Raw genomic sequence first — 19,347 nt, 5'->3', positions numbered from 1 at the left:
TCCCTATAAGAATTTGATTGGATTTATACTCAACACTATCATCCATGATCTGCCAATGTAAAATAATCTCTGCTTGTGTTTATCTTGTTATAAGTTATTACTGAATATTTCTACCGTCACATTCAATTGAATAATAATCAGGCTTTGTCACAGTTCTATGGTCCTCTAAGACTGAATGCCGACCCTTTACATCAGCCTTTGCCAAACATTTGCCCTTCAAATGTTGTTGGAGTACTTTGTCATATGAAAATCACTGGTGCCATGGAAATCTTGGTGCATGTGATCAATTCAAGAAGATGTGCAGCATCTTATTCAGTTATCTATGAAATGAAGCAAGCAAGCAAGCAAACAAACAAACAAACTGACATTTGATTAATATGATGTGGTCCTCCTTTATCAAATGATTTGTATCTGATTAGTGGCAGCTAATTTTAGTCACCCATTTTACACATAAGACTCAAAGGCTGGGAGGTTGGGAAAAGAAAAGAAAGTTCCCAGGTGAGAGCTAGGAGGATCTGTCCCCTTTTGTGAGAAACAAGGGTTAAGATCTACCTCTAACACAGGTCTTTGTATTTCCCCCCTCTTCTTTCTCTTTTTTGTTTCCCTTTTTAATTGTTTTTATTTAGATTAGCTTTGTTTTTACTGTGCTGTATGTTGGAACTTTTTGCTCTTTTTAAAATACTTTCTCCCTAGCATATTATTTTTCTTTCTTTCACTGCAAAGTGGTGAGTACCTGTAGCATTGAAAAAGAGAGTAATGTTAGAAATCTAGGAAGGCACCCCAGTAATTAAGTAATTAAAGGTAAAGGTACCCCTGCCCGAACGGGCCAGTCTTGACAGACTCTGGGGTTTGTGCGCCCATCTCACTCAAGAGGCCGGTGGCCAGCGCTGTCCGGAGACACTTCCGGGTCACGTGGCCAGCGTGACAAAGCTGCATCTGGCGAGCCAGCGCAGCACACGGAACGCCATTTACCTTCCCGCTGGTAAGCGGTACCTATTTATCTACTTGCACCCGGGGGTGCTTTCGAACTGCTAGGTTGGCAGGCGCTGGGACCGAGCAGCGGGAGCGCACCCCGCCGCGGGGATTCGAATCGCCAACCTTTCGATCGGCAAGCCCTAGGCGCTGAGGCTTTTACCCACAGCGCCACCCGCGTCCCTAATTAAGTAATTAGGGCCTTCCAATGCTAATACATACACATAGCATGGATTTCTTCCAGGGACACAAAAATGCCAACGTAAGTCAGAGGTTTTCAACATATTTAGGTCCATGGCTCTCTTGAGTATCTACATTCTTTCTGTGGCATGCCTGTGGGGCTCAGCATCCCAGTTATGTCACCCCTTGCCTGCAGAGCAGGCAGCCCCTCACCCCTTTTCAAACACCCTCCCTTGGAATGTGTTCCCTCAACCTCCTCTTCTCTCCCCTCTCCTTAGGAGTCCTCTGGGCAGCCACTGCTGCCTTCCCCCACCCCAAAGAGAGGTGCCTCCTCACAGTGTCCCACAAGGGCCTGGGAAGCACCCCCTGGCCAGCCCCTGAGGCGCCATTCACCTTGGGAGCTTGTAGCCAGGCCTGCTGCAACAAACAGTTGTGAAAGCCTTTCAGAGTCAGAGGTACGAGACGGCATCAGAGGAGAGAGGAAAGAGGGATGGAAGCCATGGTTGCCCATGACATGCCTGACCATCATTCAAGGCAGCCCAGGGTGCTATGGCACACTGGTTGAAAACCACTGACATAAGGATAGCATTGTATCAAACTGTTGCACCAGAAACATGCTTGTAAAACATTGCTCTCTTTTGTAAATCCTGAGGTTTTGTCTCTCTATCTAGCTCCATTCGCATTTGAGGAAAGTCCATTTCAACAACAGTTCTGGGGAGGAGATATTTTTAAATGAAAACATGGAATTGTCAATGGGATATGACATTGTTAACATGGTTACTTTCCCAAATAACACTTTCAGGAAAGTGAAAGTTGGTAGGATAAATTCCCAGGTTTCCTCAGACCAGCCAGTTAACATTGAGGAACATACTATTACATGGCCCAACAAATTCAACCAGGTTGGTACTCCACATTTAATTACCTTCAGTCTTGCTTCTTCTTTTCCAATCTATGCTAAGTAGCTATGACTGTATGTTAAAAGTTGCTTACAGGTTTTTTGTCCAAGAGACCTTTGTGAGCATAATTCAGTGGCTTCTTGGTCTTTAATTTTTGTTTTGTTAAAATCTATTGTACTAATAAGGGAAATAAGGAATTGTTTAATTCTGGAGAATTCTAATAAATTGCCCGCATAGCTGGAGTTTCTCCAATTGTGACATATTGGAAATAAGTTATTGTAAAAATATGGGTCATTGAAGGTTGAAACTGAACTCAGGCAAGGATAAAAAATGAGGAGAATTACAATAATAATGTAAAATGATCTCAAACTTAGAAATTCTCAAAAATGCATCTCAAAGAAATGTAATATAGACTTATATAAAATATTCTAAAGACGATATGTAAGTGATAGTGGTAACTTTTTTAAAAAAGAAATAGTTTGAATGCTTTTAATGGCATGGCATGGCAAGCTTTTAATGCATGGGTAGGTAAACTAAGGTCCGGGGGCCGGATCCGGCCCAATCACCTTCTAAATCTGGCCCGCAAACGGTCTGAGAATTAGCATGTTTTTACATGAGTAGAATGTGTCCTTTTATTTAAATGCAACTCTGGGTTATTTGTGGGCCATAGGAATTCGTTCATATTTTTTTCCAAAATATAGTCTGGCCCACCATAAGGTCTGAGGGACAGTGGACCACCCCCCTGCTGAAAAAGTTTGCTGACCCCTGTTTTAATGGCACCAAACCCTCAAACATTTACCCCAATCCAAACAACATGTTAGCAATGCCAATGCCCAGAAGCAGATATCTTCTTTTATTTTTATTTGTTTTTTAAATCCAAAATCTCCAAGTAGGAGATTTGTAAAAGCATTGTAAAAACTATTAATCACTGAATTTTTTTCACACTTACAAGCATCACTGAAATTAAAATACAACAAAAACCAGTCAAAATCAATAACTTCAGATGAATTAAATTAAACTGTATTACCTTGCATTTATGATTAGACATTGCCTCCTTCTATGTGCACTGAAAGATGCCACCCTGGATACCACAAAAAAGTCCGTGATGGAGAACCACCTTGTTGCCATGACTGTTTCCAGTGTCCAGAAGGGACCATTTCAAACCAGACAGGTATGGGATTTTCCATTATATGTCATCTATTGTTTGGGACTTTCTTTATATAATTCAAATGTATGCTGGGAGCACATCTCATTATCATGGCCTTTTAGATATATATTTTCAAGACCTACCATATTCCTTTGACTGTAATTTTTTTAAAGTGTTTTTAATCCTTATTTAAAATTGCTGTAGTCTGTCCTAGGAGCTTATGGTGATGTAAAAGTAAGTATTATAACAACAGCAGCAACTGTGCACACTGCTCCCCCACAATCCCCAATGTGGGATCCTGATCCCGGGGCTGAGATTGGGCTGATCTGAACTTAACCTATCCAGAGAGCATGTGCTCCTACCTGAATCTGACCCTGAATCAAATGGGGAGGGGGTCAATATTTGTTAAGCATTTCTATAACCCAAGGGTTCAATCATGTGAGGTACAGGGAATCCTTTGAACCTGTATTCCCTGCAAGGTTTTTACAAAGGAATTTCCTGCAAGATTGAATACTGACTCTTCCACTGTGTACATACCTGGCCACTAGGCCTCCTTATCTCCCTTTCCCAAGATGTTGTTGCCACAGCAACCACCTTGGCCTATCAAATACTGCAATGCAGCCTTCATAGCTGGGCCTAGGCTGAGCTTGGGCTATGCTGGCTGTGGCTCCCTGCTTACTTTTCCCCAGCCAGGACTCAGCTCCACCTGCATTACTGACTTCATTTGCAGCCAAGCTTTGGATGATGGAAGGACTGAGCAGTTGCTGTGGTATTGCAACCTTGGATGGGGCGTGAGGAGGACTGGAAGGGCGGTATTAGGGGATGGAGAGTTGGGAGTCAATCCTGCAAAATGTGCATTTGCTTAACTACTCCTTGTGGAAGGAGATGCCTGCAGCTCAACACACTGCCACCTCACAGCAACAGAGTGCTCCAGGTAGTACAACTCATTTGGGGCAAACCAGGGTTCTATCAATCCAACTCAGCCCAAGCCAGAATTGGCACTTTTTGTTTTGGAATGTGGGCTTTTCCAAACCCACTGCACATCATCAACAAATGCAAAAACAATAACCACTACAATAGCAACAGAAGTTTATTTCCTCGCAAAATCTGCAGGGCTTGGGGCAATTGATATAGCAGAAGGAACTTCAACAAAGGTACCAGGTCCTGCAGAGCTTTTACTTGTTAAGTTGAACAAAATCCTTGTTCCACAAAGAGTATCCAACTATCACCAGTCATTTTTTTTTAAAAAAAGTTTGCCTAGTTTGCAGATGAAGCCAGAAACAAAATAGGAACTAAGCCATAGGGACTATGTGATGCCTCTGGAAGTTATACAAACCTGTTACACTGAAAGTCTAATTGCTTCCTACAGATGCACGTAAGTGTGAAAAATGTCCGGAACATGAATATCCCAACAAAAATAAGAACAAATGTATTCCGAAAGCCACAAACTTCCTGGTCTACAATGAATTTTTAGGCATCAGTTTGACTTCTGCTGCACTTTCTCTCACTCTTATTGCAGCCCTGGTACTTGGAATATTTATTAGACACCAGAATACCCCCATTGTCAAAGCCAACAATCGGGACCTTACCTACCTTCTGCTAATCTCCCTTTTGCTCTGCTTCCTTTGCTCCTTGCTGTTCATTGGACGACCCAGCAAGGTGACCTGCCTTCTTCGACAAGCAGCATTTGGAAACATCTTTTCTCTTGCACTTTCCTGTGTCCTGGCTAAGACCATCATTGTGGTGGTGGCATTCATGTCAACAAGGCCTGGAAGCAAGATGAGGAAATGGGTGGGCAAGAGGCTCTCAAATTACATTATCTTTCTTTGCTCTCTCATTCAAATTAGTATCTGTGCCATTTGGATAGGTACCTCTCCACCTTTCCCTGATCTTGACATGACTACACAGCCTAAGGAGATTGTTGTAAAATGTAATGAGGGTGCCGGCGCCATGTTTTACACAGTCCTGGGCTACATAGGCTTTCAGGCCAGTGTCAGCTTCACAGTGGCCTTCCTAGCCAGGAAACTGCCTGACAGTTTCAATGAAGCCAAGTTTATCACCTTCAGCATGTTGGTCTTCTGCAGTGTCTGGATATCTTTCATTCCAGCCTATCTGAGTACCAAAGGCAAATACATGGTGGCTGTGGAGATCTTTTCTATTCTGGCCTCAGGTGCTGGGTTGCTGGGATGCATATTTGTCCCTAAAATGTACATCATTATTTTGAAGCCAGAAATGAACACTAGGGACCAATTCTTTAAGAAAAAAGAATTTCACTAAACCACAGAGAAGATTATTTTGAAGAGATACCAGCAATGAGCAACAAGTCAGCAAGACATAGCCCAGAAGTGGACTATATATTGTATGTGCTAAGTTGCATAATGTCCAGGACACCCTATGTTCCTATCTGAGAATAATAAACTGTGAAAGCACCAACATGTATTTCATTTCATTTTCAGTGCCATACTTCCTGACTATCTGCTTATTGGCTAAATTAACTAAATATTTATCTCATTAAATGGAATCTATGACTGGATCCAATAGGGAATATTTGGTACTGTGGAGGGAGACATTCAGTGTTCAAATACTATCTCCACTCACATCTACGATATTTTTTATTAGCCTAAAACTACATTGCAGAGATGGAGAAGATACGCAAGTTGACAATTAAATAGTTGCATCTTCCTTGGTCATATACCTCATGAGAAATGTACCTGTGAAGGCAGGCCCCTTTAATTCCAGGAACAGGGACTGCTTTTGCTGAAAACTGAAGCAGATAGAGTGGTATTCAGAGTAGATCCCTATAGTTAATAGACAAGAATAACATGTTCATTAATTTCCGTGGGTTTACTCCGAGTACACCACCATTAATTTAATAAATTCATTTATTATGAACTATTTTCCTTTCTGAGGAAAATCACAGGTGTCTAACAATATTATAGTATTAGAGCAGATTAATAACCAACATAAACAAACATTTCAATATAGAATTGCAGGGTGAGGCTGCAATCCTAACCCCATTTAGGATTTTTGTAGTAAAAAAAGGAGGAAGGAGTAAAAGAGGTTGAAGGTGATAATGAGGGTTCCAGAAGAAGAAGAAGAATTAGAAGAAGAAGAAGAAGAAGAAGAAGAAGAAGAAGAAGAAGAGAGTAAGATACATGGGAACAGGGTTGTAGATTAAATCAGGGGTACAAAAAGGGCTGCAGAATTTGAGTGGATGTCGGCTTCATAATGGGATGCAAGGGGGAAAGTATGCTTAGTAGTTGCAATGTGTGGGAGGAGGAAAGTGCAAGGTGGTTTACATGGACGTGGCATGTGGCAGGTTGTAGAAAATGAGAGGGGCGAGGTGAAGCTGAAAATACAAGTGCAAAACTGAGTTACAGAATAGAATGGAGAAGCTGGGGCAATATTTTTACTTGGGCAGAGATTTCAGCAAGTAGAATGTTTTGGTGGGGGGTTTTGGCAAGTGAACTAAAGCAGGCAGAGTCCCCTTAGATAACGAATAATGGCCAAACAGAATCCTCAAAGCAGATTTAATTGAAACAATCTATTAATTGTAGTTCTCTCTTTTAAATAACTAAATAAAACAAACCACTGATTTGGCAGCAATATAATTAGCAGGAAAACTAGGCCAACTAATGAAATACACAAAGGACTTGGCCTCAAGAGTTGAAAAGTGGTAGATAAAATGCCCTGTTTGCAGCGCTGATACTTCTGTTAAAGAGCAATATTCATAGGTGAGATATTGTTTATTGTGAATTATAGTTTCCTAGCATCTTTAGAATCATTTGAAAAATGCAAATAATTCCATTTCCATATTTTTTCTCATTTATGGCCCCCTCCTTTTCTTCCAAGTCTACCGCATGGACAAAAGATATAAAAGAAAAAACAATGGAAAATAGCACCTCAGTGAATGCCTTTATTTTACTGGGTTTTTCTAATGTTTCAGATTTCAAACTCCTTTTCTTTGTAGTGTTCCTGTGCATCTACCTTGTCACTGTATTTGGCAACGTCATCATCATTGTCATCATTAGTGTTGATGCTGCCCTCCACACTCCCATGTACTTCTTCCTCAGGAACTTGTCTTTCCTGGAGATCTGCTATACTTCAGTCACAATCCCCAAGCTGCTTGAGAACATTGTCGCTCTTGACAAAACCATATCTTTACGTGCATGTGCCACTCAAATGTATTTTTTTCTCTTCTTTGGTGCCACTGAGTGCTGTCTGCTAGCCATCATGGCATATGATCGCTACATTGCTATATGCAATCCACTGCGCTACCCGGTAATTATGAGAAAGAGAGCATGTGTCCATTTCGCTGCCTTTTCTTGGGCTTGTGGCTGTCTGGTGGCTGTGGGTCATACCACCTTCATTTTCCACCTGCCTTTCTGTGACTCCAAGGTCATCAACCATTTCTTTTGTGAAATCCAGCCAGTGCTAAAACTAGTGTGTGGGGACACATACTGGAACGAAATCCAAATCATTGTAGCTGCTGCATTTGTAATCCTGATGCCTTTCATGCTGATCCTTATGTCTTATTTCCACATCATTTCTACTATCTTGAGGATGCAATCAGCCCAGAGCCGCCAGAAGGCCTTCTCCACCTGCTCCTCACACCTTGTTGTTGTCTCCTTGTTTTATGGGACGGCCATTTTTATATACATACGCCCCAAATCTAGCTACTCTCTGAATGTGGATAAGCTTCTCTCTCTCTTCTATTCTGTTATTACTCCCATACTGAATCCAATTATCTACAGTCTGAGGAACAAAGAAGTGAAAGGAGCTCTCAGGAAGACAGTGTTGAAACTAATCCCATCCAACTGATATCCTTGTTTTAAAAGCAGAGAGTTGTCTATGAGACACTGTCAGCCTGTGCAAAAATTAAAGGCTCATGATAGAGTTCATAACAGTAATTACTATAATATTTAATTGCATGATCATATTATTTCTTTTTATTACTAACTGTGGAACATTAAAATGTACAACAACAATAGTACGGTAACAATAGACTTGCAAGATAATCTGAATCTATATAGCACAATTTTGCTCTGAAGAACAGCTGGCTCTGAAGATGTTCCTTGAGGACCATCTTGGAACCATATGTAAGTAAATTTAAGATTTTCAGAGGAAAAGTGGTGTGTAAATGTGACTAATAGAAAAATATTACAATATTCTTTTGACAGCTATTTCATTTTACTAGCAATTTAGAAAAAATGTTGTTCCTCTAACCCCACCTAATACTCACAAGTAGAGGACTAAAGGTACTTTAAGAATATTTCAATTGCCATAGAAACCCCAAAAGCTGTTTATAGAATCACTTTCCATATGTAGCTGTGTGAATGTTCCCAGATGCAAGAAAGCTGAAAATGATTTTCTTGAAGTTTTCTTAATTTTGATCTCTCACCCTATATAGAATTTTCCATTACACAAAGTATGTGTTTAATTGTGTATCCATGCATTGACTGTTACTATTGGATAGCATCAGTTGTAAGTTAACAGGTTCTTGGCTAATAAAGAGTGATGGATAAATTGGAACCACTGAGTTCTTGATCACTGCCATCACATCCGCCCCAAAACATACATATACCACTACTTCAGTGGCTGTTCTACTTCTGCACTTTATTTCAATATAATCACATTTTTCCATAGAGACATTATTCCCTATTTATTTTAAATAATGTTAACATTCATTTAGAGTTTGTGCTCAAGACTGCCTTCAGTCTTTTTCAGTCTGGTAACAATGTGGTCTGTGATGAAAATACAGAGTTAAATCTCAGCTTCCCTGTACAACCATCAAGCATTATTATTATTTTTAGCAGGTGCCAAAAAGAATACAGTGAAAACACCTGCTAGATATCCACAGACAATTATAAATGGCCTTTCGTAAATGTCTGGTTATATTTTTTAAATTATAAAACTGTTGTGCAGCACAGAGACCTCCAAAAGTAAAAGATTTTAAAAATATGATTAACTCCCTCATAATTATCGCAAATGTGGTGAGTGAGGTTTTCTTAATTTCAAAGCTCCAGGGATTTCTTGATACAACTTCTGAATTGTAAATAATAGACAGAATATCAATTGAAAATAATAGTTATTAAGGCCATGACATCTGTTATTAGTAAGTGCTCTTTGCCCTTGAAAGGATGAGCATGAAAGGGCTCCACCAAAATGAGGGTGAATAATGTCAGATCAGATGCTCAGGTCTACAACGTGGAGTATAATTTCAGCTGTTTGTACAGATGAATGGATGAATGATTGAGTCATTGACTAAACTGCAGGGATCCAAAATGCTGTTCTTGCTTCTGCTCCTTCTGTTGCTGCCACAGGCTATCAGTGACAACTTCAAGGGGAGCCATGGAGGAGACAACAATTGCTACTTTGATTATTATAAGCCTAAAAAGCATGTCATTGGGGGAATTTTATCATTGCATGATAGTATTTATTCATATGAGAACTTCACGCTTATACCCACATGTTTCAAGAAAAATGTGTTTCAGTAAGTCTGTGCTTTATTTGAATGTAGGGCAAATATGTAAATTCCAAGTTTGATGCCATAGTAACAGCACTGAGTGACTTTTATCTCTTCATACTCCCACACCAAAAGAAGAGTCCTTTGAGATTTTGCCTAAGGGTATGCAGTGGAAGACAGGAGTGCCTGGCGTGCTCTGGTCCATGGGGTCACAAAGAGTCGGACACAACTAAATGACTAAACAACAACATGCAAGGAAATGTGATACAGTAACTCTACTTTATTAGGTTATGGAGCAATCGGAAGGATTCAAACATGATTGTCACAGTAACAGTGCCAAGTAACTAAATCTAAGGGATAATAAGGTGTTGAGAAATAATTTCTTAAATCTACCCTGCCCCGAGATTGGATAGTTCATGCTAACCAGTGTGGAAGAGTGCAGGCACATTGTGATAATTGTACACACTGCAAAGTGACTGATGTCTATGCATCCAGATTGCATTTCAACTCATGTTCATCACATAACTTCCAGAGGAATATTTACCTTTGCTTGTTGCAGCAGCAGCAGCAGCAGCAGCAGCAGCAGCGAGTCCTAGTTCATTTAAAGACTAACATTTATTCTGGCCTAAGTTTTCATGAACTAAAATTCATGCTCTCTTCAATTTGTTGAACCCAAGGCAGCATATAAAGGCACAGTGGCTTTATGACTGCTCTGTAGCTGAGCAATGATTTCCCTTGAAACTGTTTATTCTTCAGACCCTCAATCCTGACACTGAGGCTGGATCTCGACACATCAAAAAACCATTTCTGGAAAACACGTTTTGAACCTTGTAATGGGAAATCACATTGCCGAAAGGCCAAACTCTACATCACCATATGGTGTCACAGTGGTATAACACATTTAAAATGATTTTTTAAAACTAATGTAGCTGAGTCCTGTGTGTTAGCTTTTTTAAAATAAATAAATGCTTTCAGGCAAAGTAACTGAAAACCATTCTCTTCTAGCTGGCAAGATTTAAGCCAATAGAAAGCTAAGCCAACTAATGTTTGATTTTTGTTTAACTGTACTGTTTTTCTGATTTCTCCTGGATTTCAAAAGCTATAACAATGAACAAATAATCCTGAAATTATTTCTTTTTAGGCCGCTGCTGAAGCGCTTCCAACATGTGTTTGCTATTATTTTTGCTATTGATGAGATCAACAAGAACCGAAAATTCTTACCCAATGTTACCTTGGGGTTCCACATCTATGACAATTTCAACCTTCAAATGATGAGCTATGATATCATCCTGAGCCTTTTGTCTTCACAAAAAGAAAGTTTCCCTAATTTCAAGTGTGGGAAGAAACCCCAGATTTCAGCAATTGTTGGAGGGCTAACATCTGACACTTCCATGCAGATAGCCAACGTCTTAGGCCTTTATAAGATTCCCCAGGTGGGAATGTGTGTAGGGGACATTAAATCATATTCGTCCAAGGAAAGCAGGGGGGGACTCTCATTGAATCTGTGTAAGGGTTGGAGATCAATACAAACACCATGTGCTGCTATCTAGACCCGAAAGTTTCAGTGCTGCTTTTTCTTCCTGGCCTTTTTTTGTTTTCCCCTTTCTCCTTTCTTTTTGTGGAGTGGGTGGGTCTATCAAATTCTGACAGACTTTAAAAGTTACATTGTATACCGAATATTTGATTTACTTGTTTGTTCAGCATAGACAAGCTGAGTTCCCAGTTGAGTTCTGCATGTCCTTAGATTGAGGGGGAAATAGCCATTTTCTGTTATTTCATATGCACACACTGGTGCTGATGCTGTCTAACAGCTACTTTATGCAGGTGAAAACACCTGAAGCTTTTTTCTGCCACTATTTCTGTGATATGAAATGAATGAGCCTCCCTGCTATAAAGGAAGCAGAGAAACCCTTTTTAGGCTGGGGAAATAAACGTAAGGGCACAGTAGCTGGGTTGAACTATGGGGACTTGATTAATTCCAAGCATAAACAGAACCTGCAGAGGGAAACAATCTTTCTGTTCCACATGGTGTTCCATGCAGATCCTTCTTCCCATCTCTTTCTAGGGGACTGCAAAAACACTCCTTAGGTCAACCAAGAATGCAACCCTGAGAAGAAACGTTGTTTCAGGTGTAGATATGTCCACCAATGTCAAGAGTATTAACTTGATATTACAACTGATGGTGTTACCAGACCATCACCACCATTCTATTCTTCCTTTTGAAAAATTGTATTTTCAGTCCCAACCCTCTTCTATTTAAAATTTGAGATATGGCAGTGACAAACACTGTCTGAAGGCTTTCAGCTGGAAAACGATATTCATTGAGCTATTCATTCTTCATCTGCATGTCCTCAGAATGAGGGGAAAATAGACATTTTCTGTTATTTCAGAATTGGTCAATATTTATATTTTTTTCCTTGAGAAGTTTTTAACATATTGAATGAAGAGAGATAATAATTCAAATATGATGAAGGAGCTGCTGCACGTTAGAGTGGCTTTGAAATAAGAATTTGGATAGAAATTATAATCTTCATGTGAAAAGTAGCAATTTTTAAATTCCACCATACCCTATTGATAATTCAGAAGGCAGCGCAGCAGAGATTGCTGGAGGAGATGAGTCATTGGCCTCCATCTTTCCATGTTTGCTCTTATCTCTTTACTTAGTGTCTCCCCATTCATACTAAAAAGGAAGATTAGCAGACAAGTAGAAAGATAAGAAGAGAAAGTTAAAAAGGAGTCTGGCAGGTCCTTCTTATCTGCTTTTTCAGAAGAATATTTTTCTGTGAAAAATTCAAACTTATATTAAGAAAGAACCTGTTTTACTGGGACTAGTTTTGTGTGTGGTTAAGCTCTTGTGTCTTTTTCAGAACTGCAAAAAATAAAAATGAAAAAACCCATTATGTTCTTTCTTACATAGCTCAGTTATAGTTCAGTTCACCCAGCACTAAAGGATAAACCTCAGTTCCCCTTTTTCTACCAAATGGTTCCAAATGAAGTCTATCAGGATGAAGGAATAGTGCACTTGATAAAATATTTTGGATGGACATGGGTTGGACTCATTGTATCCGATGATGACAATGGGTCTGAGTTTGCACTACGCTTGAAATCAGTGTTCAGTAGGAATTACATCTGCATCGCTTTTGCAGAAAAGGTACCACATGTCGCCTTCAGTGGAAGGGATGACTATGGATATAACTTTCATTATAAAGAAGAGGATTTGTTTGCCCTTAGCATGACCACAGCCAATGTCATCATTGCATATGGAGACACTTATGCCATGAAGGTTTTTCAGTTAACATTATATCTACATCAACCATTCAAGAAGACACCCTTAGAGAAAGTTTGGATCATTCCAGCTCAGTGGGACTTGACCTCAGCCTTTTTGCTAAAAGAGTGGGATTTCAAAATCTTCCATGGTTCCTTGTCCATGGCAATCCACAGAAAGGAGGTACCAGGATTCTGGAGCTTTCTCCAGAACTTCAATCCTTACCAGCACCAAAATGACCTTTTTATCCAACAATTCTGGTATGCTATGTTTCAGTGTTCAATTTCAAATTCATTTGCGGCTGAAGTAAATATCAATCTCTGTTCTGGGGAGGAAATGCTGGAGTATCTTCCAAATACTATATTTGAAATGAGTATGTCTGGTGAGAGCTATGCTATCTATAATGCCATCTATGCTATGGCACATTCTTTACATGTCATGTACTCTTCTAGACGGGTGTTGATGGGAGAAGCACTCAGATTGGACCTTTGGAGAATGGAACAATGGGAGGTAATGTTAGATGAGATAACCTCAAGTTATTTGCAAAGGTGTGCTGGATCTTGTCTTTGCATTTTACAGATGGGCTAAAAAATTGCACACTCAATTGTGTACTCATGTTATGTTGTGTAAGCTGCCCTGTACACCTTATGAAGCCTTCCATGTATTTTATCGATGCTATTTTTTTGTTAAAAATAACCAAATAGAGATCATACAGTTCTGCATATGATATTATTTATTATTAACTTAGAACCTTGTGGTATGTGTGGGAAAAATTTTTTTATGTGATACTTCCTCTTAGTTCTGCTTGTAAAGTGCAGACTGTGCCTGGACAGCACAGAGGAAAGCTAAATGCTGATAAGCTACAAAGTTCATGTCTCGCAATTTATTTAAAAATTCAGTATACATAATTATTACACAATTGAGACAGTTGTGGAACTCAGTAGGACATACTTTCATTGGTCATCTCTTTTTGTTATTCTGTTCCTTCTCCCTCTTCCCTCCTTGTGTTTTGCAAACACATTTTATTTCCTTTCTCTATTTTCATTTTATTTCCTGGAAGCAAGAGTCAATGGTGTCGAGCACTAGTGAGGAAGAATACTAGGTTTCACCTGGAAAATGCTAGTAAAATAGATATATTCAACACCTAAGGGAAAATGTTGCACTCATTCTAGGGTGTGTGTTTTTTTAATTAATTGATTTATGAATACACAATTAAAAAGCAGCACTGAAAAATTGTGTCATCTTTGCAATTTAGGGAAGATTACAACTCAGTAATAGTTAGACCATTCCCCCCTGCCATCAAACATGCATTTCGACATGATAACTTAATTATTGTAAGCACTGAAATGTATGCATCGCCTTGCCAGGAACATGCTTGCAAACATTTTTTCTATTTGGTAAATTCTGAAGTTCTGCATTTTCATCTAGCTTCACACTTTTTTGAGAAAAATCCGTTTTAACAACAGTGCTGGAGATGAAATATATTTCAATGAAAACTTGGAATCATCCCTTGGATATGATATTCTTAACATGGTTACTTTCCCCAACAATTCTTTCACCAAAGTAAAAGTTGGAACAGTAGTTTCTCATGCTTCCTCAGATCAAAAAGTTTACATGAAGGAACATGACATTATATGGCCCAACAAATTCAAACTGGTAGGTACTCCAGTGTGTAATACCTTCAGATTTGCATTTTCTTTTCCAATCATCTATGTTTGAAACTTGTCATTTTGTTTTAAAGATTGCTGCACATTTTGTGTACATGTTCCTTTGAGGGGGAAATTGTTGTATGATCTACCCCAGGATGTGGAAGGTTTTCTATGAGTTCTTGGAGATTTTCCTATCATATATTTTGGCAATTTGGTTAAACCTTTGGTCAACTTCTGAAATTAGGAAAGCTGATGCAATCATATTTAACATCCTAAGTGGTTCCCTGATATTTTGAGGTCTGTGTAATCATGTAACAGGAAGCGTTAGAGCACTTTTGTTGGAAAACCTGTGAAGTGTACAACTAAACAGAGGCTGCAATCCACTTCAGGGTACAATGTCTGTTGATGGTGAAAAAAATATATAGAAGCCTTGCCCACAGCCATTGCTTCACCGTTTAATGTACTGGGTTGTCTGGAATAACTAAAAATGTCCCCTGGTTTTCTGATAAAGCAGTAGAAGCTAGCCAACGTAATGAATAGAAGAAGTATTTAATAGCTACCGTATTTTTCGCTCTATAAGACGCACCAGACGATAAGACGCACCTAGTTTGGGGGGGGAGGAAACAAGAAGAAAAAAATTCTGAACCCCAGAAGCCGGAACAGCAAGAGGGATCTGGCTTGTGGGATAGCCTCTTGCTGTTCTGGCTTTGGGGACAGCCTATGAAGCCTTCGCAGGGCAGCATTGTGCCTTCACCCCACTGCCCTGCGGAGGCTTTGTGCAGCCACCCCCAAGCTAGAACAGCAAGATGGAGCACTGCACAGAGCTTCGTCTCCCTGTTCTGGCTTTGGGCTTAGCTGCGCAGCCTGCATTCACTCCATAAGATGCACACACATTTTCCCTTACTTTTTAGAAGGGAAAGTGTGCGTCCTATACAGCGAAAAATACGGTATATTAATTAGGGAAGGTGTGATTACATTGCATCTGAAAAATGTGATAGCACTGACTTCAGAATGTATGTGGCAACTTTCAGATGAGTGTCAGCTTACCTTTAAAGATGTGGCATGTGAGTTCCCCACCCCTTTTTAACAAGAAGAAAAGCTAAAGTGTTGACTAACTCTCCCTCTGTTGCCCTTTGGAATTTGAGATATTTGAACACAGTGTTTACCATTACCAGTCCTATTTAGTTACATTTGGACATTTGGACTGCCTACATGAATCAATACTTTTGAATTTGGATTGATGGAGTATTCCGCCCATTGTTAATGTCAGTGACAATGTTATTATCATTTTTTAATTTTTCTTATATAGAAAGAAAGAAATTATAGAGAGAATACAAAATGTTAATTCTGTTATAACAGGCACTGGAAACCTCAGATCGGAGGGCTGAATGTGATTCCTGGGGCCTTATTGCACTTGTTGTCCACCCTCCTATAAAAATATTGACATGCTTTAATACATTACAACATTTATTCACACCTAGCATTTTCTGCTATGCTGGAATTGGTATATTTTGCACAAGTCTGTGTTCTATTTTAACATTCACTGATGCAGAAATATACTGTATGTATTTACACATTTCTTTACATAACACACAATAGACATGTATGTCTCAGCCATCAACTGGTATTTATAGATCAATGACTTTCCCTGCATGTTCCCCTCCGAAGTTAATGAATTTCTAGAGGGATAGCCCTTTTAGTCTCTTGCAGCAAAACCAACAAAGAGTCTTGAGATACATTAAAGGCAAAGTGAATGATGTGAATAGGAAATTTTATTTCTATACAGTGGTACCTCGGGTTACATACGCTTCAGGTTACAGACTCCACTAACCCAGAAATATTACCTTGGGTTAAGAACTTTGCTTCAGGATGAGAACAGAAATCGTGCAGCGGCAGCGCAGCAGCAGCAGGAGGCCCCATGAGCTAAAGTGGCGCTTCAGGTTAAGAACAGTTTCAGGTTAAGAACGGACCTCCAGAATGAATTAAGTTCTTAACCCGAGGTACCACTGTATATGCTTTTATGGGGTGGGTGGATGAACAAAGTTTAAACCATTGAATCAAAATCCAATTATATTTATTTAAACTGCATTCCCTTGTATTTTTTGTTAGACAGTACCCCATTCTTTATGCAGTGAAAGATGCCATCTTGGATATCACAAAAAAGTCCGTGAAGGAGAACAATCTTGCTGCTATGATTGTTTCAAATGTGCAGACGGGACAATTTCAAACCAAGTGGGTATGTGATTCAAAAATCTCTGCATTCTAATTTCTGAAAGAAACGGCATCTAGTATTCTTTTCAAATATTCATGCCTTTCTCCATTATTTCATCTTCTCATTTAATACTCAAGGTGCTATCTGTAACCCACAGGAAAACCAGATAGTGCTCCAGAGTTTGATCTGAAAGCATATCAGGCCAACATATTGCTGAAGCTCAGCAAAACTGGGTTTGGTTTGCAGCTAGATTGGTGACCAGCTACAATTAGGGTTTCATGATGGGATGAATGTGTGTTATGAATTCCAGAAAACAAATGCATGGATTTTATTTTACTGGTACAAGGTTAGTTAAAATAAATATTTAATAGAGTGGCAGGAACAAGATTTGGAATTTTAGGGACTACAAATTATTTTGTGCATTTTCATCCTATAGGAAATTGGGGGGGGGGATGATTACCCTGCACTTCAAAACAGTTTAGTGTCAGATTGACAGTAAAGTATACAACTGGATAATGTAGGATATTACCTGTTCAAGGGTAGGGTTGGCATATGTCCGGGATTTCCTGAACATGTCCTTTTTCTGGGCACCAGCACACCCATGTAGGTGTATTTTATCATTTTACCCAAAATGTCCAGGTTTGGAATCTGTTTAGTTATCGCTTTACCTATTTATCTCTTTACCTATTTATCTATTAAAATAAATGCACCAGCCGACAGCGCCACAGCTGCCAAGCGCTGCCAAAGAAGAAGGATGGGGTGCAGGTGTGAAACTTGGAGGGGGGGCAGGGGCACAAGGTAGGCGCACGGGAGTGAGCAGGGCTCTGGGGAGCGGCGGCAGTGTAATGCATGCATGCTTGGAGTGCACTCAGCCCTCCTGGTCCCCTTGTGGGTTATGTCCTGTACAGGCAGGTCACTGATTTCCCACTCACCGCACCCCTGCCGATCACTCGCTCACTCACCCCACTGCCGCCAGTCGCCCCCTGTCCACCTATTCACCCAACCTCCTGCCTCACACCACAGCCAACCTGCCTTTTTTAATATGGCAACCCTATTCAGTGGTGATACTTCTACAACAGCTCTGTGCTGGTTTTGACCCATTAATCCAGGGATGGCTCTCTATATGTTGTTGGACTGCAACTTCCATCAGCAGTAAGTATATGTTAAATGGTCAGGAATGGTTGAAGCTGTAGTTCAATTAAGAAAACTTGGAAGGCAACAAGCTCCCCCTACCTGCATTAATTCCACCATCCTTGAAAAGTGTTTTACTCATCTGAAAGTACTCTGTTTTGGTTTGGGTTGCTTTCAGACCAAGGGGGCACCCAAAAATTAGAAAGCATGCAATCACATGGAGCAGGCTGGCCATATTACATAAGACATTTAAAAGAGGTATGTACCTGTTATTCAGACGGTATATTTATTTCTTACAGATGCCGATAAGTGTGAAAAATGTCCAGAAGATGAACATCCAAACAACAATAAAAACAGATGTATCTCTAAAGTCATAACTTCTCTAGTCTATGATGACATTTTAGGAATCAATTTGGCTTCTGTGGCAGTCTCTTTTGCGCTGTTCACAGCCCTGGTGCTTGGAACCTTCATCAAACATCAGAATACCCCCATTGTCAAAGCCAACAATCGGGACCTTACCTACCTTCTGCTAATCTCCCTTTTGCTCTGCTTCCTTTGCTCCTTGCTGTTCATTGGACGACCCAGCAAGGTGACCTGCCTTCTTCGACAAGCTACCTTTGGAAACATATTCTCTCTTGCCCTTTCCTGTGTCCTGGCTAAGACCATCATTGTGGTTGTGGCATTTATGGCCACAAGGCCTGGAAGCAAGATGAGGAAATGGGTGGGCAAAAGACTATCCAACTATTTTATCCTTTTTGGCTCTCTTGTTCAAGTTGGCATCTGTTCTGTCTGGCTATTCACTTCTCCTCCATTCCCAGACCTTGATATGATCACACAGCCTGAGGAAATTGTGTTGCAATGTAATGAAGGCTCAGATGCCATGTTTTACACGGTCCTGGGCTACATGGGCCTTCAGGCCAGTGTCAGCTTCACAGTGGCCTTCCTAGCCAGGAAACTGCCTGACAGTTTCAATGAAGCCAAGTTTATCACCTTCAGCATGTTGGTCTTCTGCAGTGTCTGGATATCTTTCATTCCAGCCTATCTGAGTACCAAAGGCAAATACATGGTGGCTGTGGAGATCTTCTCCATTCTGGCCTCGAGTGCTGGGTTGCTGGGATGCATATTTGTCCCTAAAATGTACATCATTATTTTGAAGCCAGAAATGAACACTAGGGACCAATTCTTTAAGAAAAAAGAATTTCATTAGGCTTGCCATATCTTGAAGAGCGAAAAGGAGAACAGCCTGAGCCACTGCTATCCTGAGCCAGGAAAAGAGGTATGTGGATGCACAGGGCTGTTGCTCCACTTGTGCACCTCTTTCACCAGCTCAGGCTGGCAGTGGTTGCAGCATGCAGAACAGCTCAAGTCCAAGCCCAAGCTGCCCAAGCCTCCCGAGCCCCAACCCCCCTGACATTTCCTTTAAAATGTA

At 40.2% G+C, this 19,347-nt stretch overlaps 1 protein-coding gene across 1 annotated transcript in view; it reads left to right on the top strand.

Annotated features, from left to right (window-relative positions):
- Positions 1-3,153: 3,153 nt before the first annotated feature.
- Positions 3,154-19,347, top strand: part of LOC309516597 (vomeronasal type-2 receptor 26-like) — a gene marked incomplete at both ends in the record, with an annotated part of 367,451 nt that continues 351,257 nt past the window's right edge. The window contains one exon of the mRNA XM_082195358.1: positions 3,154-3,219. Coding sequence (XP_082051484.1) covers positions 3,154-3,219 — 66 coding nt within the window. The remainder of the gene's footprint in view (positions 3,220-19,347) is intronic.

Source organism: Podarcis vaucheri, assembly GCF_965113315.1.
Source record: "Podarcis vaucheri genome assembly, chromosome: 13".
NCBI lineage: Eukaryota > Metazoa > Chordata > Lepidosauria > Squamata > Lacertidae > Podarcis > Podarcis vaucheri.
This window is presented reverse-complemented; position numbering and strand designations above follow the sequence as displayed.